The 23,761-nt window shown below is 48.4% G+C and overlaps 1 protein-coding gene and 1 long non-coding RNA gene across 7 annotated transcripts in view; one reads left to right on the top strand and one right to left on the bottom strand.

The window, feature by feature from the left end:
- LOC127599227 (uncharacterized) overlaps positions 1–23,761 on the top strand; it is a 58,665-nt gene that overhangs the window by 2,507 nt on the left and 32,397 nt on the right. For 2 of the 4 annotated variants that reach the window (XR_007962036.1, XR_007962037.1), the window contains exon 3: positions 14,837–16,077. The exons of the other annotated variants lie outside the window; for them this stretch is intronic. This is a non-coding gene — a long non-coding RNA (uncharacterized LOC127599227). Of the gene's footprint in view, positions 1–14,836; positions 16,078–23,761 lie in introns of those variants that run through there. 4 annotated transcript variants of the gene reach the window in all.
- On the bottom strand, positions 1,090–22,241 carry LOC127598408 (NACHT and WD repeat domain-containing protein 2). 3 transcript variants are annotated; one of them, XM_052062258.1, is made up of 9 exons: positions 22,081–22,241; positions 21,812–21,923; positions 21,340–21,511; positions 16,616–16,704; positions 12,876–12,992; positions 8,889–9,092; positions 8,229–8,379; positions 7,129–7,718; positions 1,090–7,052 (listed from the first exon to the last, which is right to left on the bottom strand). In XM_052062258.1, the coding sequence occupies exons 3-9, from the start codon at positions 21,488–21,490 to the stop codon at positions 3,156–3,158; spliced, it is 5,199 nt and encodes a 1,732-aa protein (XP_051918218.1). In that variant the 5' UTR covers positions 21,491–21,511; positions 21,812–21,923; positions 22,081–22,241; the 3' UTR covers positions 1,090–3,155. The 3 variants fall into 3 exon arrangements, with proteins under 3 accessions (XP_051918218.1, XP_051918225.1, XP_051918210.1); XM_052062265.1 differs by having other exon boundaries at positions 21,770–21,923; XM_052062250.1 differs by lacking the exon at positions 21,812–21,923.

The following is a 23,761-nucleotide window of genomic DNA, read 5'->3' on the forward strand; positions in this document are numbered from 1 at the left end:
CCCGGTAGTCCAGTGGTTAGCACGTCGGCTTCACAGTGCAGAGGTACCGGGTTCGATTCCAGCTCCGGCCTCCCTGTGTGGAGTTTGCATGTTCTCCCCGGGCCTGCGTGGGTTTTCTCCGGGTGCTCCGGTTTCCTCCCACATTCCAAAAAAAACATGCATGGCAGGCTGATTGAACACTCTAAATTGTCCCTAGGTGTGAGTGTGAGTGCAAATGGTTGTTCGTCTCTGTGTGCCCTGCGATTGGCTGGCAACCGATTCAGGGTGTCCCCCGCCTACTGCCCAGAGACAGCTGGGATAGGATCCAGCACCCCCCGCGACCCTAATGAGGATCAAGCGGCTCGGAAGATGAATGAATGAATGACTATCATATGGTTTGACATGGTCAGTCAAAAAATATTTATTGTTAAATTAAGGATTCAATGTTATTTTCAAATTTCAGATGTACCGGTACTTTAAATCTTTTCTGTTCCAGTTACTAAGGCTATTCTTTGTTGTAAGTTAGTCCATAAAGTTGGTCCATATTTCTTTCTTTTTTTTATTCTCTTATGCGTTAATAAGGATACAGTGTTATGCAAAGGTGTACTTAAAACAATTTTATAGACAAATGATACTATTTATAGCCGTACGGGTGGGGTGGGGGTGGGGGGGCGAGATGTTTTCCTCTTCCTTGGGGGGGTGGGGGTGTACATGACAGAAAATAATTGAGAACCTCTGGCTTAGAGTGACACCCCAGGAAAATTAAAACAGCAGCCCAAAGCTCCAGGCATTTCATTGGCCAATCATTCTGAATTTGTCGGCGAGTGTGTGAGTGTGTGTGTGTTGCTCCCTGCACAGGTGCAAACCACACGCATCGCCTAATTCCTAATGACAATGCCAGCCCGCGTTGGATCTGTATTCACCATGCTTGTCCAGCATTTGTCATCAAGCGGAGACGAGCAATTACTGGCCTATCAGATGCTTTAACGGCGATGTAGCACACAATGAAACGTGCGTCTTGTGTGTGCGCTTGAGGTAGTACTGACATGCGTCATTGTCGTTAATTAAAGATCCAGAGGGTAGCAAGCACGTGGAGCCCAGAAAAAAAAAAAAAGGTCATCCGTTTTATTTCATTAAAATGTCCCATACAAACAATGCATACACGCTAGTTTCATATTGCTTCGAACATACGTTTCTTTTCTGCTTGAGTTGCAGCGAACATCTCGGTAACAAAGTACAACATTTATGAAAATATAAATCTCTAAACAGGTAATCAATCCCGACAATACAAATAAATACCATAGAAACATTCATCACCAGTATGTCAACTATGAGTTGCAAACGTAGAACTTATTAAAAGCCATTCAAGTTACTTTAACAGACAGTTAATACCATTTACGGGCGTCCATATGGCCACATTCAAATATACGCTTAAATTGGCATTCCAATATATTCGGGCAGGACTCTTTTAAATCTTTTTTTTTCTTCTTTTTTTCTTTGAAAGACCAGAGAGAGCACACCTTCTTGATCGTAAACTAAATCACAGTCCAACACTGAAACAATTTGGCAACAATATAATTACATTTCAAGCCTCGTTGAACAAAATGAACAAACTTTGGCAATTACATATTTTGTTTTTTTTTTCCTTTTCTCCCAACCTCCCCTTTTCTTTTTTTTTTTTTAATATTTATAAACTCTTATGGGGGGAATTCTTTTAAAGCTTGATCCCGCTACCTTGCTTAAAAGGATCCGAGGGCCATCATCTTAACGGCTGAAAATGAGTCGATGTACTAGAATAGCCCTTTTTGTGAGAAGTCGGTCGAGGTGAGGAGAGAGTGTGTGTGGCTTTACTTCATACTTGTCATGTGTCAACATGACGACGCCACTTGCAACCGGAGCCACGTCGTTCTGTTGTCACCCAGTGTGCTTTCTGTGAGCTCGCTTTTGTCGTGGAGGCGCTCCTAAAAACTGCGGTTGTGCAACGGTGATCGAAAGGACACTCTGCGAGTCAATTATCATGTGTATTCTTGTACTACGACTAACAACGACAGTAACGAGCACACGTGAAATGACTATATCTTTCATTTCAAACACCCAAATGTTACCTGGACATCCTCTTTGTATATGTAGGCAAGTTCTGTTTAAAAATTGTGTTAAGACAACGCTAGATCACCTCCATAAATAAATAAATCGAATACCATGCTGCACATCGGAATAAATCTACTTATTTCTTGCAAACCATCAATAAAGTGCTTCTACCTTGTGTCTAAAACCGCTACTGTAAATACATATGCACAAGGCCAAATTGTTTCCGCGAAACAACAGGGACGACTTACTGTCACTTGTCCTTTTCTACGTCAACACTTGAACTCCACGAGACCCAAAAGCAAGTACACTGATTAAGGCGTGACTTTGTATGGTGCTATGCTACACTGAATTTCTCCAAAGTTGATGCTTCCGCTTGAAAACGCAACAGCTCACACATGACCGCAACTGCAAATTCACAGTTAAACGATCCCCAACTGTTGTTACGAAGAGCAATGCAACCTGCGGCTCGCTTTTTTTTTTTTTAATGTGTGTGTGTTTATACTTATCCTGTGTTTACAAATTCCCTGCTTATTTTTGTCTCATAAATCTTGTAGCCTGCACATAAAGACATTTAGAAATTCCAGGCACTCGCTTTGATTGCATGAAGCACAACTTAACATATTAAAGAGTTGCACAAATTGCAGCAGCCAAAAAGAGACGTGTGTGTGTGTGTGTGTGTGTGTGTGTGTGTGTGTGCCAACTGATGTAAAGAAAATAAAAATGTTCTCTTGCTGTAGAACGCAATGGCATAATGTCCGTAAATTTAACCCATCGGACAATAAGAGCGACAGAGATGAGCAGAATGGCTTTGACGGTGCTCCGTCGCAAAGACACTGAAATCATTTGTTCTTCAAATGCTAAAAGGACACAGAAAGGCCAAAATCGCAACTCATTGAATTTCTTCACGTCTTGTGTTGATGATTCTGAGAATGGAAAACAAACGAAAAACAGACGACGACTAGATGGGATAGATAGTCAGACGCCTGACATTTGCAGCTGAATCACGTGGCTGTAAACAAGAGTTAACTACAACCCTCCGGAGAGTCGAAACCTCGTCACACATCTCCGCTCTTCCTGTTTTTTTTTTTTCACTGCAGCAGCTCTGTCTTTTTTGTCGGCGTAGTCGACTCACCTTCGCCGGAGTCAGACACATTGATCGGGCTGTCCCTGGAGAAAACCTCCGTCGATTCCCTCCAAATGCAGTCAGCGATGGTCTTGAAGGAATGATTGCCGCATTTGGGACGGACCTTCTGCGAAGCGTTGTTGACAATCTGTCGGCTGTTGGACGTGGCGATCTTGATCTTGAGCGCGGCGTCCACGCGGTCCACCACGGTGTATGTGCCAATGCTGCCGTCCTCGAAGCCAATGATGATGTTGAGGGCTCTCTGGCAGAGTGAAAGGAAAGTGGGTGTCTTGTATAAGGAGCACGTTCCGATACTCTTGCCGTCGGCGAGTCGCATCACAATCAGATTGGACACCACGCCGGCATCGTCGTCCTCGTCGCAGTTACGGAAGCAGACGTACACCAGGTAACGGCCGTCCCGGGATAATTTCTGACGCCAGATGATGCCGGCGGCATGGACGAGTCTCAGCTTGCCGCTGTGGAGGTCCAGCACGTTGATATTCTCGTCGCCTTTGGACACAATTCCTTGCTTGCCGTTGGGCGAGATCTGGAAGTCCTCGAGATTTTTCAGGAAGTTGGCTGGCAGCTGGACGCGCCTGCAGACGGCCTCGTCTGCCACGCTCCAGATGAAGACCGTCTCTGTGGACGTGATGAAAACGACGCAGTCGGGGCAGTCGGGAATGAGTTTGAAGTTGACGATGGTGATGCCGTCGTCGCACACAAACTTCTTGGACACGCTGCCCGACCACAAGCTGACGGCCAGGAGCTTGTTTTTGGAGGTGCCCACCAGAAAGGTGTTGGCCGTGGTGATCAGAGCGTTCTGGAGGGTGACCAAGATGTTGCACACTTTGTGTCCGGTGGCCAGTCTCCAGACTCTCGAGGCGTTTTGTTCGCAGAGCGAAACGACAAACTGGTCGTTGTGGGTGATCAGCAGCTGGCATATTCGCTGTCCGTTGATGCGGAAAATGTTCTCCCCGCTGTTGGTTTGCCAGATGTATTGACTGCACTTGTCGTCGGATGTTACCATTAGATCCCCCGAGGAGGTTAGCACACAGTTCTCCACCGTGCCCTCGTGCTTGAAGACCGTTTCGATAAACCCGGTGCTGAAGTTCCACTTGTGGACCGCTTCCGAACCATCCATGGTAAACACGTAATCCTCTCTGCCAGACAGCTGCAAGGTCTGGATCTTCTTGCCCGTTTTGTCAATGTTGGACATTGCGGTGATGATGTCGATGTCCCAGACGGACAGCACTCCGCTGCTGGCAACGGAAAGCAGCAGGTTGTGGTGGACCGACTTGATGAGTTTGACGATGGCCCCCGAAATCTCGATCAGGCTGGCCATGCATTGCCCGCTGTCCCTCCTCCACACAAAGATGGAAGAGGTGTTCTCCATGGAGGCCACGATACTTTGCCCGTTCTTGGAAAGAACCGCGGCTACAAAGCGCTCACTCCGTTTTGCTTTGAACTTCTCCACCATTTTCCATACCTTCGTATCCAGAACCTCAATGCTTCTGGCCTTGCAAAGCAGAATTGAGCGCTGGTCTTCCGAAAGCTCGATACTCACCACTTCGCTGTCATCACCTCTGCAGTCGTAGTCCTCCATCAGACGCGGGTTGGTGATCTCTTTGGTGTTCCATACGGACAGACTCCCCTCGTTGTCGATCATCACCATTTGGTTGATCGTGTCGAGGACCAGAATGGACTTGACAAAGCCCCCCGAAAACTCCGAGGTCACGGTGGCCAACTTGTCGCCATTCCCCAGATGAAAGATGGATGCGGTGTTGAGGTACTGTCCGCAGAAGGCATACATTCCATCTGGTGAGCACTGGACGCAAGTCACCTCGTACCAGCAATGGAACTGATAGAGAGGCCAGCCGTAGAGTAGGTCAATGACGTTGACGTCTTTACTGGCCTCGAGCCAGGCTAAAGCGTGGTGAGTTGACAGAGTAAAGCCGTTGATAAAGGCCACCCCGCCGGTGACGCCGGCGTGTTTGGAGCCCTTGATTTCAACCTCCGACAAAAGGCAGGATTTATGATTATCGTAGATCAGGAGCGTGTTTTTAGTGGTGGCCACAACTAAATATTTCTCGTCGGCGGTTAGCCTGATTCCCAGCACGACCGATCTCGCCGTGTCGATCTGCCGTAGCAGTTGTCTGCTCTCGACGTCCCACGTGCTGACCGAGCCATCTTCCAGGGCTACGAGTACGATGTTCGGTGCTAGCGTGGGCAAGATCTCCACGATATGCATGTAACTGGAACTCAAAGGCAGTCTCTCTGGACTGTAGGTGACATCCATTGAGGAGTGAAGAGGCACGATGGAGCAGTACTTGGGGCCGTCCTTGTCGCACTCCAGGAGGAGGTGTCTGAGTTTGGGCAGGGAGGTGACCACTGGCAGCAGCCTTTGCTGCAGTTCTGCAGAAAGCGATGCCGGGTTTTTCAACACCTTGACCTTGATGCTGCGGAGCGTGGTGGATAGAAACTTCAGCTCTTTTTCTTGGGTGTAGCTGTAGGCCAATTCGATGTCATTTAAAGCCTTTTCAAACTGTCCGATCTTGATCATTGTGTACAGCCAGCTGAAGTTCATGATGACGCCAAACATGAGGTCATCGGTACGGCCACTTCTCGTGAGGTGGAACACCAGCTCTGTCATCTTCCTGTGGTTGACAAAGAAAATGTCGGGCTCCAGAAGGTTGCACTGGAAGACCCAAGGCTGCTCCGGCGTTTGCCTGTCATACGAGTACTTGTCAGATGAGGTTTTCTCATGGGATTGTTGATGGTGGGGATTTTTGTGGTGCGATATGTTTTGGGACGTAAAATGATTGTTGTCATAAGTGAAGATCTTCTTACGGCCCCCTGACCACGCCCCCAGGAAGTACTCCGCCAGAAGGCTGTGCATTTGATGGACGTCTTCCTCGTTGCTCAGGTACAGCTTCTGGGCAATGAGATGCAAATGCCTGTTGGCCCAGACCATCAGGGTGACGTTACGCACCTGGCGTTCCACCAGGTAACCTTCCAGCTCTTCCTTGAGCCGTGCTACCAAGTCACAAGAAATTCTTAAGGGATTTTTAAGGTATGATACCACAATAACGTCACCGAGGACGATGTTGTCCAGGGAAAGAATGTCCTCCAGCTCAATCTCAGTTAACCCCGCTTTGGCCATGGTGATATACCCCAACGCTCGAAAGACAAATCGTTGGCCCAACTTGCTCTCGACCGAATAGAATAACTGTTCTATGCTTTCGTGTACCGTGGAACACAGGGATTTCTCATCCACATCCTTGTGAGACCTCCAGTGCACCACCTCTCTGTAGATTAAGTTAACAAACATCGGCAACGTACACTTTGCCAGAGCCTCGTTGACGTAGATTTGTTGACCCGAGGTGACCTTTCGCTTGACGCCAAGTAACTGCTGCTTTAACGTCTGGCTGCAGACCTTGCGGTCCCTCTGTACTAACTCCACGTAATTGTCCTCATCGTGGACAGCGTGCCGGAGCTTCTGCAAGATTCCATGTTTATTGGGCAATGTTGACACGACAATGCGGACTGTCCGAGGGAGTTGTATTGGGAGCCACCACAGCTTGCGGGCTTCATCGGCATCTGACAGCTGCTCCAGGGCATCCAGGATGATGACTAAGGGCCTGTGGAAGGAGGATTCTCCCAGCAGGTTGATAAGGAGCTCCCTCATTTCCTGGATTTTGTTAGGCAAAAAGTGAATCAAGCAGCGGTAGTTTATCGCAATCTGTTCGCAGATGCTCTGGAGAAGGGTGCGCAAGTCTGTGGAAGGTTGACTGGAACCGATGAAACGGACAATAACCACGGGATCTGTTTCGGGGCCCATCTCTTTTTGCAGCCACGCGTAGGCCTGAAAGACATGTTTGAGAGATATTTAAGAGTCCCTTGCTCTCTCATCTGCTGAATGAATACTGAAAATGTCTCACCTGTTTGGCCACTTCAGCAAGTAGTAATGTCTTTCCGGTGCAGGGCCCACCATGCACGACGAGCGGACTCATCCTACCCCCCTTAGATGGCAAAAGGTACTCCTGCACATAATCCAAGGACTCGGTCTTGTACTCGTGCAGCGCTGAGTAGGCTTTACAAAGGGACAGGTGCTGCAAGATCTCATCATACAGCGGGTCAGACTCTGTGTCAAAGTTCTGCTGGACTGTGGCCTGAATTATATCCACCATGTCCTCATAGAATTGCTTACATAGTCCCTCCACATAGTGGCTCTCCACTTCCTGGGAGTAGCCGAGCTTCATGTCACAGTGCGTGACCGAGGAGTAAACACGGAGGTTGGACGCGGCCACCACCGTTGGTATGAACTCGTCGCGCACCTTCAGCAAGCGCTCGTATGCCTCCTGGTTGCGCATGATGCGGTCGCCGCTCACCACAATGTCCATGTAGCGGGTCATCTCGGGGAGTTTTGCGAAGCGGTCGAAGTTTGAAATCTTGCGGATGTAGCAAACGCATTTCCTGAGAAAGGCGGGAGTTTGTTTTCCAAGGGCAAAGTCTAATTCGTCTTCCAAGGCTGAAATAGGAAGAAAACGACAACAAAGAAAATATTACGCGTCATCATATCGCCTGTCCAAGCCGAAATTAAAACTAAAATGGCCAGTATTTCCCTACCCCCAATTAGAAACCGCTTACCAAGATGTAGCTTTAAGTATACCGGGCGACATCCTCAGATAGGAGTCTAACAGAGTTCTTTCAGGAGATAATCTGAAAAGCTCTCGTAACCATTTTTGCCAGTGATTACATTGATCCCTTGAGCCTCATTTAAAAAGAGCCAAAGATGATAACAGCATTTGAGTGTAAAAGAGGCTCCCCCACCCACAAAGAGCCCGCCGACTGAAATTCTGCCAGTTTCTCCCGTGTCGTTTTCTTCACACCGCGGCGTCCTAATTAGATACAAGAAATGCAAGTTTGGGAAGGAAAAGTTGGACCTTCCCGGCGATGGCACATGATTCTCCACAGAAAACAATGGTTAATTAGGAGTCGGCTGCGTTCGCCATCTTAAACGAGCAGACCTGACACTAACCGGAGCAAAGGAATTTCTTGGCCTGAGCGCTCGGCATTGTCCCCTTTTCTTGAAGCCGCAGAACCGCCGTACGAAAGATACGCTTGATCTCCTCCGACACTTTCCTCCAGGCCTTGTCGTTCTTGGTTTTGGCTGCACTGCTAGACTCCATCTAAGTCGGACGGCAGGCAGGGAAAAGGACAGATTGACTTCACCCCGCAAACTCGCGCCACATGCAGAATTTCTTGACATCCGAACGCTGACGTGAAACGAATGATTTGCCGGGTGCGCTTTAATGTACCGGAGTTGGCAAACAAAAGTGTATTCATTCATTCATCTTCCGAGCCGCTTGATCCTCACTAGGGTCGCGGGGGGTGCTGGAGCCAATCTCAGCTGTCTCCGGGCAGTAGGCGGGGGACACCCTGAATCGGTTGCCAGCCAATCGCAGGGCACACAGAAACGAACAACCATTCGCACTCACACTCATACCTAGGGACAATTTAGAGTGTTCAATCAGCCTGCCACGCATGTTTTTGGAATGTGGGAGGAAACCGGAGCACCCGGAGAAAACCCAAGGGAGGCCGGAGCTGGAATCGAACACGGTACCTCTGCACTGTGAAGCCGACGTGCTAACCACTGTAAAGCGTTTATTTGACGAGGTTCAACCAAAGATGTACTCACCGAGTTCTGGTAGTTCTTCAGCATTTGGGCTTTGGGTTTGAGGTAGTATGCGGGCGGCACAGAGTTTTCATCCCTGCAGTACCACTCGTCTAAGATGTGTGTGTCCAGCCCTGCTTCCACTGCAGCGTCCAAGATCATCTCAAACTCTGCCGATTCCACTTCTCCTGGCACTCGAATGCTGCCGTACTTCTCTCCCACTAAACCCTGACGGTGACAAAGAGGACCGGCGGACGTCACCAAGGCGAGCAATCGGTCAATGAATTGAGGGCAGATCTATCTCTCGTGTAGAAAAGCTCGCACGAGTCTTCGTGTAGCACTTAAATATGGTGATGCCGATTGTGAGGGGAAAGTGCGTATGCCCCTCAGTCATTCTAATCATCACCACCGCCACAACATCTCATAATCTCTGTGTCATCATCATCAAGTGTAATATTTTGCCACGAAACATGTACAGTAGATGCTTTAGTGCAGCGGTCCCCAACCTTTTTTTGCTCCACGGCTTGACCGGTTTAATGTCAGACAATATTTTCAGGTACTGGCCTTTACTCCAAAATAATATATGACCTGCATGAAAATTGTGCTATTTTCTAAACATTATAATAAACACGAATCATGACCCCAGGAACGTCCCGCAACAACACTATCTGGTCGCTATGGTAAACATCCCTTCAAAATAAGATACGCCGTAAATACAAAGTGCATGAAAAATACGACTCACCATCACCGCATATTATGCAGAGTGGGCTTGATGCGCGGGAGTCTCCCGTTGAGAGAGATCCATACATTTTAAGACGACCCTGATCCTGTTTTAATTTAATATAACCATTTACCCATATATAACCCATTTATCGGGCTAATATAACCCATTTAATATAACCTTTTTTTCTTGAAAGTCATCGGCTCCTCTTCTGTCTCCCCAAAGAAACTTTCCAAAGACATTTGTTTTTGACTCATTTTGCTAGCCGGGTTTTATTTTAGCGGCAACCTGTCCCGTGACCGAGAAACGCGCCTTGACCTGCGTCAAGAGTGACACACTGGAGACGGATATAACACATAATCCGGTAAATTTTCAAAATAAAACATCTGTCAGATTCCCAAATGCATAAAACAGAAGTAATGAAAGTTATTTATTCTTTATGTGCGGCCCGGTACTAAATGACCCACGAACCGGTACCAGTCCGCCGCCTGCAGGTTGGGGACCGCTGCTTTAGTGCTCACTTTGGTGTGCCGGCTTATATAGCCTAAAGGATTTGGGTCATTCCTTGCTCTGCTTCAAGGACAACCCGAGAGAGAAACGAAGCCTTCCGTTACACGACTGGCTGATCTTTACATCCTGTGTAGCGGCATGCTTCTAGCCTGGGGCCAAAGATGCAAAACTCTGAGTCAGGGGACTGGAAAATGATGCCAGCGCGCTGGTTGGCGAGGGTGCCTCGAAACCTGGACGAGCCGGGCTTGCACTGGTTGCCTTGGCAATAGTAGCGAGAGCAGATGCGGAAAACGCGGCGAATAAAGTTACATTCCACAGCCCCCCCCCCCCCCCTCTGTGATCTTGACACGCGTCCACACGTCGCGCTCGTTTCCAAGGAATAAATCAGTGCGACACATTCCAGAGTTGAAAACGGCAAGAAAATGCCAAAGATGAGAAAGTCGCTCCTCTGTGCCAGAATTTTTGACTGTCCAGCTCCAGTTTTCCTGATGAGCCTTGAGACGGGAAAGCGCTTCAAAACCAATGATGCCTTGCTCCATCAATCAGCAAAAATCGTACGTATTGATCTGGTACATGGTTTTGAGCGGCATACAATGTGCAATAATGACATCGCACTCAAGCTTCCAGTGATTGATCGACTGGAATTTGGAATGCGGGGAGATTGTTTTCCCACATTTGGGCTCAAAGCTCCTGGATCATGTTAGTCTCACATTACGCTAACAGAAGCGGAAAGAAAAAACAAATCAAGGTTACTTATCAGCAACTATCTTCTTTCATTGGCAGATGGAAGGAAAAAGTGGAAGCGTCGAAGCTGAGACGCGTCCTTGAGGCGTTTATCGAGTATTTATGATTATTATTTTTTTACACGGGGGAATTTGAGAGCGCAAGATGATGAAGAAGAAGAGAAGGCGGTTGCGGCACATTGTCATGCTTACCGTCACCATGCCAACCCGTTGCAATTGCCATGGAAACCTTTATTGACAGATTAGACAAAAGCCCCTCCACCCTCATCCAGGTGTGTCACGCGCCGACTTGCGTCTAAAGGCTCACGCGCACTTTGTAATTTCATTTGAGGAAGCTTTTCAGGATGATGTGCGACGGTGGTTTGGAGCACAAATTCAAGAAATGATGAGCACTGTTGAAGGAGTTAGATTCATTTTATATCACCATAACCTGGCCTTCGAACAGGGGCTTGATCTCTCCTGCGTGTTATGTTGTGTGCTTCAGGTCTATTCGTCTCAATGCGACAATGGCCAGGGTTCGTCAGGGTTAAGTCGTTGAGATTGCGGGCTGACCGGCGTGAAAGAAATCCGCGGGGCTCGAGAGCGCAGAGGGCGCCGCTTCTTTTCAACTCGCCGTTTAGCCCGACGGCGCCTGGCTTGTATGACCGGCAGTGTTCATCGCCCTCCGTTGCAGTCGCCGTTTGAAGCGCACGGGCGGACAAAAGCGCCTTTTGAGAACGACGGGGCTATCTTCATGTTCGATAAAACCAAGGTTACCTGGGAAATCACCGATTGTTTACTATACTGCAGCCATTTACAAATCGGATCACGTGAGCGCAAGGATTAGGCATCCCTTCAATAAGAGACAATTTGAGAAGCTCTCCGATGCGCCAATAGTTGAAGTTAACTATTACAGCAAAAGGCGGCCATGCTGGTCAACCGGTTGGCGCATTGGCCTCACGGTGCGGAGGAGCAGGGTTCGATTCGCGCTCCGGCCTCCCTTTGTGGAATTTGCATGTTCTCCCCGGGCCTGCGTGGGTTTTCTCCGGGTGCTCCGGTTTCTTCCCACATTCTAAAAACATGTGTGGCAGGTGAATGGGACACTCTAAATTGGGGTCGGCTCCAGCGCGACCTTTGTGAAGCTTAGCGGATCAGAAAATGGATGGATGGATGGATGGATCGTACGGTGAAAGAAACAACATATGGGTACATATATCCATCCATCCATTTTCAAATCCGCTTTTACTCACGAGGGTCATGGGGCATGCTGGAGCCTATTTCAGCTGTCTTGGGGCAATAGGCGGACACCCTGAACCGGTTGCCAGCCAATCGCAGGGCGCACAGAGACAAACAACCATTCGCACTAAGGACAATTTTAAGTGTTCCATCTACCTGCCACACATGTTTTTGTAATGTGGGAGGAAAACCGGAGCACCTGGAGAAAACCCACGAAGGCATTTGGAGAACATGCAAACTACACAGTGGAAGGCCCGGGGCCCGGAATCGAACCCACGGAGACAAAAAAACATTCGCACAAAGGACAATTTTAAGTGTTCCATTTACCTGCCACACATGTTTTTGTAATGTGGGAGGAAAACCGGAGTACCCGGAGAAAACCCACGCAGGCATTTGGAGAACATGCAAACTACACAGCGGAAGGCCCGGGGGCTCGGAATCGAACCCACGACCTGTGCACTGTGAAGCGGACTTGCTAACCAGTTGAGCACCGTGCTGTCCATATAATTCGGTGCGCCCCCTAATGAGCGATTGAATGTCATGATGCCATTGAAATCTACGAATTGCGAAGGCATAGAGGCAAAGCTCCGCCAGGCGAAGCGCGATTTTGTTCTCTCGAGTGCCAGGGTGCTGTCCTACCCATAATGCATTACCTCTCCATCTCACCTCCAGAAAAAGATCTGTTGGATGTGAATAATTCAGCATCCATTACTCTACCTGTCATCTCTGCCCTTCTCCCTCATCCCCCTTTGCCCCCTTTTCTGCACCTAAATTTGCAGCTGCCTTTTTTTTTTTTTTTTTTTTTAAGCCTGCGCTACTCACAACAAAGCACGGTCCCGCTGACGTCTTCAGACATTCCTCCAGGAGCTTCATCCTGAGCCGCTGCAGCTCCGGACTGTCCCACTCCTCTGGGTCCACGCCCCAGTAGAGGTCCACCACCTGAGCCCCAAAAAACAATAACATTGTTTGATGATTGATAGATTGCCGGATACGGTCCACTCTGATGCAGCCGCGGGCAGATTAGAGATTGATTTGGGGGAAGCTCGCAGCCCGCCACATCCGTCATGGCGTATCAGTGTCACTTATCCGCTGCGGCGATGGGGCAGGCGCGAGCAGGCCGCGGCCGACGGAGGAAATGGAGGCAGTTTATGACGGGTGTCCGCTGGGCTCCAGCAGGTGACGGCGAGGCCGCCTTGTAATCAGGAGCGAAATTAATAGTCGTATCTATTCCGCGAGCGAGCGTGCAAGCGAGGGGAAGAGAAAGCGCTGATTAAATCCGCGGCGTGATCGTTGCAATGCCGAGGAACGCGAAGATGGATGAAGGCCAAAATGGGCAGTTGAGAAGCGAGGCAGGGATCCAAAGTAAGCGAGGAGGCATAAGTGAAGCTAAGAGGAAATTTATTGAAGTTTTTTTTTTTTTGGGGGGGGGGGGTGAAGAGAAGACTCCCGTGGGGCAGGATTTGGCAGCTTCCATCTCTCTTTTTTTTTCCCTTCATGCCAATTTGCCAATCCTCCCTGTTTGATCGCACTCTCCCACTCCTGCCCTCAACTACGGTTGCTTACATAAGAACCGAAGCAGCTTCTGCTAAGCGGCTTTCCAACGCCCTTGGAAGGAGTTTGCCTGCGGCAGTAGAAATGCAGGAAAAGTCCCCCCCCCCACCCCCATTCACCCGTTTATTAAATGTTATACTATCAAACATCGGGATAATGCCCATGAAGCCCAGGAAGAAAGGGCATGAAATCAGGCGAGAGGCGGAAAACCAGGAGAAAAAGTTTCAGGCAAATAAATACATAAATAAATGACGTCAATTGCAACTGGATTGCTCCGTTGTTTATTATTATTATTTTTTTGGTCATAATAGTTTTTATTTCCTTTTATTGGTTAATTTGAATTCATATTCAGAGCCGGTTTGTTAGATTATATTTTCAAGAATGCAACGTTTTTAAATGCTTATTGATTGATTGATTATTAGTATTAGTTTTTTTTTAATGTTTTTATATGTGAATGCAACATAAAAAAACGTTAATAGTGTCGTAAAACAAAAAAAAATCAACAAAACTGTTTTCAAAACAAACCATCCAAAAAATCAGCTCCAGGGTGCCGCGCAACGGTCCACACGGGCGTTGAATTACTCGCAATGCGGTGCGTAATCCTGCTTCTAAAGTGAATTACATCACAACCAGCGCGTCTTAAAGCTGCGATGGTCTCACTTTTTTTTTTTTTTTCCTATCCCTCGTTTGCCAAGTTGCCAACTTCTTAAGTGGATTTCTGGCTTCAATTCCTGTTGGGAAGTATTAAACCTGGTTGTAGTCTTTCAAATACTGCGTGTGGGTGTGTGTGTGGGTGTGTGTGTATATATATATATATATATATATATATTTCCTGTATATGGCTGTGGGTGGCCCGGTAGTCCAGTGGTTAGCACGTCAGCTTCACAGTGCAGAGGTACCGGGTTCGATTCCAGCTCCGGCCTCCCTGTGTAGAGTTTGCATGTTCTCCCCGGGCCTGCGTGGGTTTTCTCCGGGTGCTCCGGTTTCCTCCCACATTCCAAAAATATGCATGGCAGGCTGATTGAACACTCTAAATTGTCCCTAGGTGTGAGTGTGAGCGTGGATGGTTGTTCGTTTCTGTTTGCCCTGCGATTGGCTGGCAACCGATTCAGGGTGTCCCCCGCCTACTGCCCGGAGACGGCTGGGATGGGCTCCAGCACCCCCCGCGACCCTAGTGAGGATCATGCGGTACGGAAGATGAATGAATGAATATATATGGCTGACCCCGGTAGGACGCAGCCTTTTTGCCCCTATGCCGGCTCACTATGGCCACCTTCCACCCCGCATCCTCTCCATTTTCCTCATCCTGCTCCGTCCTCAGAAAGCAACGATACTCTGGGAGGAAAGTGAGTCAAGTGACAAGGGGAGCGGGCGGACTGGGATTTCATCAGTCGAGCATATGTGTGTCAGTGTGTGCCGCCGGAAAGAGACGGGATTGTGTTTTGTGTGCCTGCGCACGCGCCGTGTTGTGATGGCACATGAATATGAAATCAAAGGCGAACGATGACGAGCAATTTGACTCCCGCTGCTGCAGCGATTCATAATCCAGCTCTCGTAAACCAGTTTGCGGCGAGGCGCCAATTTGTCACGTGGCACTGGTGAAGAGGGAGGGGGTACGCTCGTGTGTTTGTGTGTGTGTGTGTGTGGGGTCGGGCGGGGGGGGGGGGTGGTTTGCGAGGACTTGCAGCTCTTGTGCGTAAATCATTTCATGCTCATGCATCATGACAGCAAGCTGAATCACCAGACGGGCACGTGGCCGCACAGTGCGAAGCCAAAAATGTCTTTGCACATTTCCCATCCCCGGCGTCATCGCGCGGTCCTACGTCACGCACGCCAGGAATTCTGTCTGTCGTTATCCTCCCGTCGCCACGGCGCAAAGACGTGTCAGGCCCGAGTGACACGTGCGAAATTTCCGTGCCGTTTCCTGCTCAACACGTTTCCTGGGGCCGCAAGTGTTAAATCTCATCGACACATCCGGCGGAAAACAGACGGTTGGATTGGTTGAGAGCATTTGTTGGATGACAAATGTGACAGTGGGGATGCCAAAAAACCAGTTCGCCAAACTCGAGGCTTTTCATAGACCTGTGATCTGCTAAAATCTTTACCTGCCTTAGCGATTACATTTTGGATAATAATAATCAGCAGTCGACCTTGGATCGATTTAACCCAAAACACAGTTTTCTGACCAATAATCAGCAAGTTTTTGTGAAAAGAGACACAACCAGAGAAGAAACCTATTTTGCGCCAAAGTCACTGTTTTGCAGTGACTTTGACGCAAATAGGTTTTTGCTTTCGTGACACGTCAAACTATAAAATCACAAATTCAAGACTAAGAAAGGGGCTTTTGATGGAAAACTAATCATTTATGTACATGTGGACCACCGCCTCGCCGCGTGGCTCGAGTTGAACGAAAGTGGCTTTTTTTTTTTAACATGACGTTTGTCATTCGCTCCGTGATGAGTTGATACCATAAGCAAACAATTTCATATGCTCCAGAATGACCGTAAAAGGTTATTCTCCACATTGGAATTGCAATCCTGCATCGAAATAAGAAGCTGGTGTCACGCGCAAATCGCTCCTCGCTTTTCCAAGAACTATCTGAAGCCCAAATCTCCCGCTAGCTTGAGGGCTCTCCTGGATTTGTCAAACAAACCCCGATAGCAATCTCTCCGCGCATGCCGATGTCGATTTGCAATGCAAATGCGCCCGGACGGCAGCGGCGACGAAGAGAGCGAAAAGGGAGAGCGACGGTGGCCGTCGGGCGATGACAAGAAGGGAAAAGCCCTCACGTCATTGCGCCTTATCCGCGGCCAGATTCGCGCCAGCCTTTTGTCGCCAGGGCGCCTTATCTCTGCTGGCCTTCTGTCCGCTCTAAACGTCAGGAGACCGACATGTGCGGCGCCGGGTGGTCTATTAAGGTCCCGGGTGCTTCACATGCAAAACCAACAGGCTCCCGTAAGCGAAAAGCAGCCTCCGGAGCGTGATGGCAAATCACAGCAAATGCGACTAACCTGGAATTCAATGCCGTAGTTCTCCCTGCAGAAGTCCCGTAGTTTGGGGTAGACGTGCTCTTTCAGTGCGTTCCTTTCTGCCTCTGTGTCTGTAAGCGAAGGGGATAAGAAGATGCTTTATTGTGAGAGAGGGTTCCATTCTCAGGACCGGCGCAGAAAATCCGGCGGAGCAAACATTTGCAGTGAGGCGTGTGAGGACGGGAGTTGGTCATTTGGTAACATGCACACATTTGAAGCATTTAAGCCTATGAACGTCATCGACGACAATTGCCGTCAACGGGAAACCAAACGTGGAGTGCCGTTGACGGCACTTGACGTCAACGATTTTTTTGTGGTTTTGTTTTTTTAATGTAAATGTTCAGAGAGACGTCCTGGCTAACTCTGTGAGCCTTGAAAGATCGGTCAGAATACCCGAAATTGGCTGGCACTCAATAGGTTGTCTGTTTTGAAAATGGCGGGCATTGAAAGAGTTAAAATAAAGTGCAATTGCGCCGTTGTGGGCGTGAACACAGCCACCGTCATTCGCTGCTCTGTGAGGAGCAGGGACTCAGGGCTCAGTCCCGGACCGGAGGGTTGTCACTGCCGTTGGCTGGTGTGGCTACACCATGATGGTAACTGCAATATGTCCGTGGACGCGTTTGACAAGGTGTTCCACTTTTTTTTCCGTGTGCAAAATATGGGGTTATGTGAAAAAACGCCACGCTAGGTTAGCTGCCGCCAGGCGACAATCATATCGGAATGTTGAATTGAGAGCCCCCGCGCCTTGTTGTTTTGTCCCACTTTTCTCCCCGCTCTATTTTTCCGCCTCTCCACACGCTCGCCGTAATCTATTTGGACAAGCCCAGTCTCTTTCCCTGGAGGGAGCGGATGGACAGTTCAAACAAAACATGGCCGACGGGGAGACCTGCACGGAACGCCCCTCGCGCCCCGCAAGTGCGCGCGCACACGCGCAGAGTGAGCGGGGCCAAGCCGGCAAATTTAGTCTGACGTATCTTTCACTCGTCTATCTTTAGCAAAGCTCGGGGCCGCGTCCAGACATGCATCTGCCCACAGCTGGCCAGCAAAATGTCATATTGAAGCGCAGCGATAATGTGCAGTAAGTGTCTGCAGCAGCGCATCTCGGTCCATCACAGGAACACTGCGAGGAATCATAAACATCTTCATCATTTTGTGTTTGAAAGCTTTCAGATTAAACTGTCGAGGGTGAGTTATTGTCACCTGATGTGTGGCGCGCTTGAAATTCAAAGCACGGACCGTGATGCAGGACAAGAAAACGCGTTGTGTGAGGTGACAGGTCAGTCGGCTAGCTCACATCAAATGAACAGCTCAAGAAACTTGAAAGTCAGGTTCCACTTTAACACCATTCATTCATTCATTCATCATCCGAGCCGCTTGATCCTCACCAGGGTCGCGGGGGGTGCTGGAGCCTATCCCAGCTGTCTTCGGGCAGTAGGCGGGGGACACCCTGAATCGGTTGCCAGCCAATCGCAGGGCACACAGAAACGAACAACCATTCGCACTCACACTCACACCTAGGGACAATTTAGAGTGTCCAATCAGCCTGCCACGCATGTTTTTTTTGGAATGTGGGAGGAAACCGGAGCACCCGGAGAAAACCCACGCAGGCCCGGGGAGAACATGCAAACTCCACACAGGGAGGCCGGAGCTGGAATCGAACCCGGTACCTCTGCACTGTGAAGCCGACTTGCTAACCAATGGACTACCGGGCCGCCACTTTAACACCAAATCAAGTTAATTACAATGGTCATTTTTTTTTTACTACATTGAAGAAAAAAAAACTGAAATTCAAATTTGCAATTCATTGAGGGCACATCCGATGTGCCACAATTGTCCGTGCTTGGCCCCAAGCTTTTTATTAGTTGTATTAATAATGCAACTCACACATAGACTGCCTGGCTTCTTTGGGTACCTGTATAGTGACCAGTTAACCAAACTGAATCCATCCATCCATCCATCCATTTTCCAATCCGCTTTATCCTCACAAGGGTTGTGGGGGGTACTGGAGCCTATCCCGGATGTTTTCGGGCAGTCGGCGTTGAACACCCGGCGTTGAACCGGTTGCCAGCCAATTATAGGGCACACACAGATGAACAACCATCCACGCTCACACTCACACCTAGAGACAATTTGGAGTGTTCAACCAGCCTGCCATGCATGTTTTTGGAATGTGGGAGGAAACCGGAGTACCCGGAGAAAACCCACGCAGGGCAGAACATGCAAGCTACACACAGGGAGGCCAGAGCTGGAATTGAACTGTGTACCTCTGCACTGTGAGGTTCGATGCGCTAACCATTAGCCCACCGGGCCGCCCCACCCCAAACTGAATCGTCACTCTTTAATTCATACTGTTTGATCTGATCACGGTGTATACGATTATTAACTGCTTCGCTCATATGAACTTTTTTTTGGGGGGGGGGGCTGCACTCGGATCAAACGAGAGGTCACAATTTAAAACATGAGGTTCAACGTTCTAAATTTGACCTGGGGGGCTGGTGTAGCGTCATTAGTGTCAAGAATTCCAATTTTTCAAAAATGCATCGCCTTAATGATCATTTGATTAATCGTGGGGTTGAAGCCGGTCAGTTCACCTTGTTTTTTTTTTTTTGTTAGTTTTTTTCTTTAAACGCATATGTCATTTTATTTGTTGTTGCTCGTTGTTTGTAATGTTTGTTTACTGGCTAACGAGAATATAATAGCTATTGTCATGTTTTTAGTCACCTTTATGAATTAAGGGTTTGATTCAGCAACAGGTGGATTTTTTTTTTTCTTCCCTGAAACCTCAAATTACATGTGGTGGGAATCCATCTTGCGCACGCTTTTTATCTGCCAAACTTAAAAGCCTAAAATGAAAATATATTTTTTAAAAAAACCTTTACAATTTTTTTTTTAATCCGCATTAAAAATACCTTCAGGGGCACATAAAGCGATTTCTGATTAATATTTGCTTTATATTTTATATTTATATTTGCATTATTTGTATCGCCGGACATCTGACCCAAGATTTCACATGGCCAAACATTCAGCCTTTCCCCAAACCGTCGCGATCCTTCAATTTGGAGTCTTCCGCAGTGATGCAAACACAAAGCCAGTGAGCAAATCAATAGCGGATGACCCCGGAGGACGCTGAAGGCGGAGCGAGGCGGCTTGGACCAGCCATCCATGAAGGCCAGATGTTCCTTGTGTCTCCGGGGTCCTGCGGATTTTCTCAACGCCGCAGCGACTCCCAAGCGGATCTGCTGCGCTTGCCTGTTGAGGTGATTGTGGCGCGAATATCTGAGCCCAACTCGTAGGGATTTCTTAACATTGTTTTGAGGCAAATGCCGATTTTTGGCAAGCTCGCGTCGACAAACATCGTCAGTTTCGGCCAGTGATTTTGTCCAACGTTTGAAGGGCCATAAATGGCCGATTTAATCGGCCGCCCGATGAATCGGTCGAGCCCAACTGCTTGCCTTCTGTGTCGTAAAGGGGATGGGGGAATCCCCCCCTGCTCCCGCCGCCTGCAACTGCGGAGCCAATGTCAAGTCTGTCCAACATCTGCGCTAGCAGCTGTTGGGTGCTAAATACACCATGGAGGAATTGAATGCCCCGTTCTTGAAATTAACGAGAGGTTATGTAGAACTCTTCGGGCATTCCTTATTTGATGCTTGACATGTGGCGAGTGGTGAACTGTCACTTGTATTTTCTTCATTTCAGAGAGATTCTCTTGGCTGGTCTTCCTTCCAGTGTGTACGCGTGTGTTGGGCGTTTCCCTTTTTGTCCAATCAGATGTCAGCTTTGACGTGTTGCCATGTCAATATTGAAATACAAAGCACCCGACGAGCATTGAATATTTGGCTAAAGTTGCTTTTAATTCTTGGCTAAAATGTCGGTCATTAGATGAGTCGACTCGGATCTGCCGACCAAGATTCGATTATTGGAGTCTTTGATCGGTTGTAATTTGTCGATCGATCAATGATCGATCACTCCAGGGATGTTATCCTCTGGCATTGGCAATAATCAGAAATATCGCAGCCTATACAGTCTGTTTTTTTTTTCACATGCCACTCTACTGAGCCCTCACAATATTTTCACATAATTTTGGGATTTCTGTGTATTGAATTTTCATCGCCGCTTTTGGCCAAATTTCTTGACGCCCCCACCCCCCAAATGCATTTCGATGGCTGTCAATTACACACAAGTTGTTTGAACAGATTGGATAGATTGGTCTATCGGGTCGGTGATCAGTTATGCCTTTTTTATTTATTTTTATTTTTTTCTGCTCCAAAATCATCCTGATCCTTTTAACCACCACCTGGTTAACCGATCCTTGTTAGCTTTAACTCATCAGTGTGTGTAGTTTCTACCCTTCGTTGAATCGGAATCTTGACCCAACTTGATGGGTCAAATCATCAGCCCAATGAGCTGGGTATAAATAACTCAGGATTGGCTGGGTCCATTTAAGACCCAGCGCTGGTTTAGCTATTTAAGACAATTTGGGTCACTTTTGACGCGGCAGTTTGAAGAGTGGAATATTGAGGCTTGTGATTCTCACGGCATGAAGAAATACAATCTGGTAAATCGCTGCTAAAGGGTCGCCCTGTAGTGCTGCAGTGCACAAAGGAGGGTGCGCCGCCACAGGTGGTTCAACTGCTCCGAGCTTCATCGGAGGTCACTCGTGAAACCGAATTGGGAAAGGGCCGCGGAGCTGCCCGCTGTTGACGTACCGTCAGGATTGGCGCAGATGAAGACGCGGACGCTGCGGCCGCTGGGGACGTGGTGCGGCGGCAGGGCCAGGACGTTGCCGCTGATGGCCGCCCTGCGCAGCGCCGACTCCCGCGGGCAAGGCTGCCGGCTGCCCACTCCCGACGGCCACATCGGGGTCGACTTCCAGCGTGGCTGCGCACAATCAAACGCGCGTATTAGTGCGCGACAGACGCGCGCGGCTCACCCGATGAACTAACTCGAAGGAGGAAAAAAATGTGATTGAATTTGGCAACGAGATGTCATGGCAGTGGGGAGGGTGGGCGGGGGGGGATCACATGCAAACAGTAACGAGATGTCACGGTGCATGCGTAACGTGTGTGTGCACGTCCTCGGACGCATGCATGGGTTTTCACGCTTAACGGACAAAAAGGCAACAGGACGACACATAACTGGAACGGACGAACAAGGCAAGCATCGGCCGTTTTCGCACACCCCTGGGAGGATGCTTGCAAAACCGAATAACCACCGAGGGTGCTTATTCCGCCGGGAACAGGTGCAAGCAAGTCGCCGGTTTTCCAAGAGTTGCTCAATCCGGCGATGTTTGCTTGAAAAAAAAAGAGGGGGAAAAAAAGGACAAAAAGTTGTCAGATCAACTCTACATGAAACCCCCCCGAAAGGGGACAACTAAAAGCAGCGAGGCGCCGCATCCAGAGACGACAAGTGATGCCGGAGTCGGGCTCAACAGCGTTCTTGGTGCTCACATTCATCCGCTTCATTTCGCCGCTTCCGGTGCGATCCGAGCGTCGAGGGCGACAAAAGCACGACAAAAACGCCCATCAGGGTGGTCGTGGGACGGGATGACTGTCGCCGCTCGCTGGGCTGCACCCCGCCGCATGCCGCTGCCTCTGCGAGTCGACCGAGCTCTGGCTGGCGCCGAAAGAGACGTCAGCTCGTCCACAATAAAGGCGGAAGTGTAGTGGCTTTTCAAAATAAAGTTCAGTCGCTTTAGGGGGAGACATTCCTCGGGGGCTACACCTTCGGATAACGAAAGAACTAGCGTGTTTAATTTTGTTTACGTATTATACACGCAAAACGTCGAGTTCGACGTTCCAGTTTCAGCAATTGTAATTTTGGCGCTGTGATTTACTTTGAAAGCAAAAAAATAGGTTGTGATCATGTGTAGATTTGGATGTCAAACTTGATATCGGAACATTCGAGTTGATAACCCAACTGTTTCAAACCAGTGGCGGGCAGTGCATTTGCTACTACTACAACTACCACCTGTAACGCGGTGCAAATGTACAGGCCTTACAAAAAAATACAAAAGGCTATACAAAAATATATACTATAATATAAATAATGTACAAAAAGGTTTGTTGTTTTTTTTCTCTTTCTCCTTTCTTCTTTCTACATACATTCTTGCTGCTGGAGGCTGTAAATTTCCCCAGTGTGGGACAAATAAAGGATATCTTATCTTAAAAAAAAGGTGAAATAACAGCAAGTGTTCATTTATGAAGGGCTAAGTTCTACAACAAGTGGTGATAGCTATAAATCACAACATATGATAAGATTCATATTGCACAAGCTGATCAAACTTTTTTAAAAAATCTCAAAAATTGGATGTGCTTGGACAAAAAAAGTCAAGACTTGTTTCTTTTAAATCAGCCTGAAAATGCAATTAGGGACACTTAAAGAAATCTCTGATGAAAATGTGCTGTTGATCAGTTGTTTTGCTTTTAATAATGTAAAGCAGATTGCGTTACCTGCTGTACGGAATGCACGATATAAATATAGCTGCCTTGCCTTGCCTTGTTGCTCCTCGAACATTCGTGCGATGTGGTTAACGTTGGCAAGCAGATCGCTCTTATTCATGCTTGCAAAATCCTCTCGCAACATCCCAGCACATTTTGTTTCTTCACTCTGGATTTGGCACAAAAAGAAAAAAAAAACAAACCGCTGGTGCATTAATGCATCTTTCCTCCCCCAGTGTTTACATTCACACGTCCGATAACACTCCTAGCGAAGCCAAAACCCGAGAGACCCCGCAATGGATCGAAAGCTCGGCGTTGCTGGCTGTCAGATCAGTGGAATCGGAGTTAAGGAAAAGCAAGCCTGTCCACGATAAAATAGACTGCATTTGTTTTGAGGGCGGCTTGAAACTCCACCGCGTCTCTGACTCCTTTGTTGGCAAGACGAAACCTCGTCAAAGTTATTTTGTGGCTATTTTCCCCGCCGCGAGGAGCTCCTTTCATCGCTGCCCAATTAAGCACTTTTGTTTGAGCTCCTGCTGTGACCTTTGCCGCTAATTGGTTTGTCGAGGAAGGAGCGTAACGCTCCACCGTACGCACCTCTTCTCTCGCTCATTGCCTGGAAACTTGACGCAGCGTTATTTCACTAGTGAGTCATTGTCGTGGAGTCGAATGCACTTGGCGCTTTCTCGGC

Source organism: Hippocampus zosterae, chromosome 1 (assembly GCF_025434085.1).
Source record: "Hippocampus zosterae strain Florida chromosome 1, ASM2543408v3, whole genome shotgun sequence".
Taxonomy (NCBI): domain Eukaryota; kingdom Metazoa; phylum Chordata; class Actinopteri; order Syngnathiformes; family Syngnathidae; genus Hippocampus; species Hippocampus zosterae.

Coding starts and splice junctions, on each gene's coding strand:
- LOC127598408 (XM_052062250.1), bottom strand. Junction 9,093..12,875: donor CAGCGGGACCGTGCTTTGTT/GTGAGTAGCGCA, acceptor TGTCACCGTCAG/GGTTTAGTGGGAGAGAAGTA. Junction 7,053..7,128: donor TTGCTGAAGTGGCCAAACAG/GTGAGACATTTT, acceptor CATGTCTTTCAG/GCCTACGCGTGGCTGCAAAA.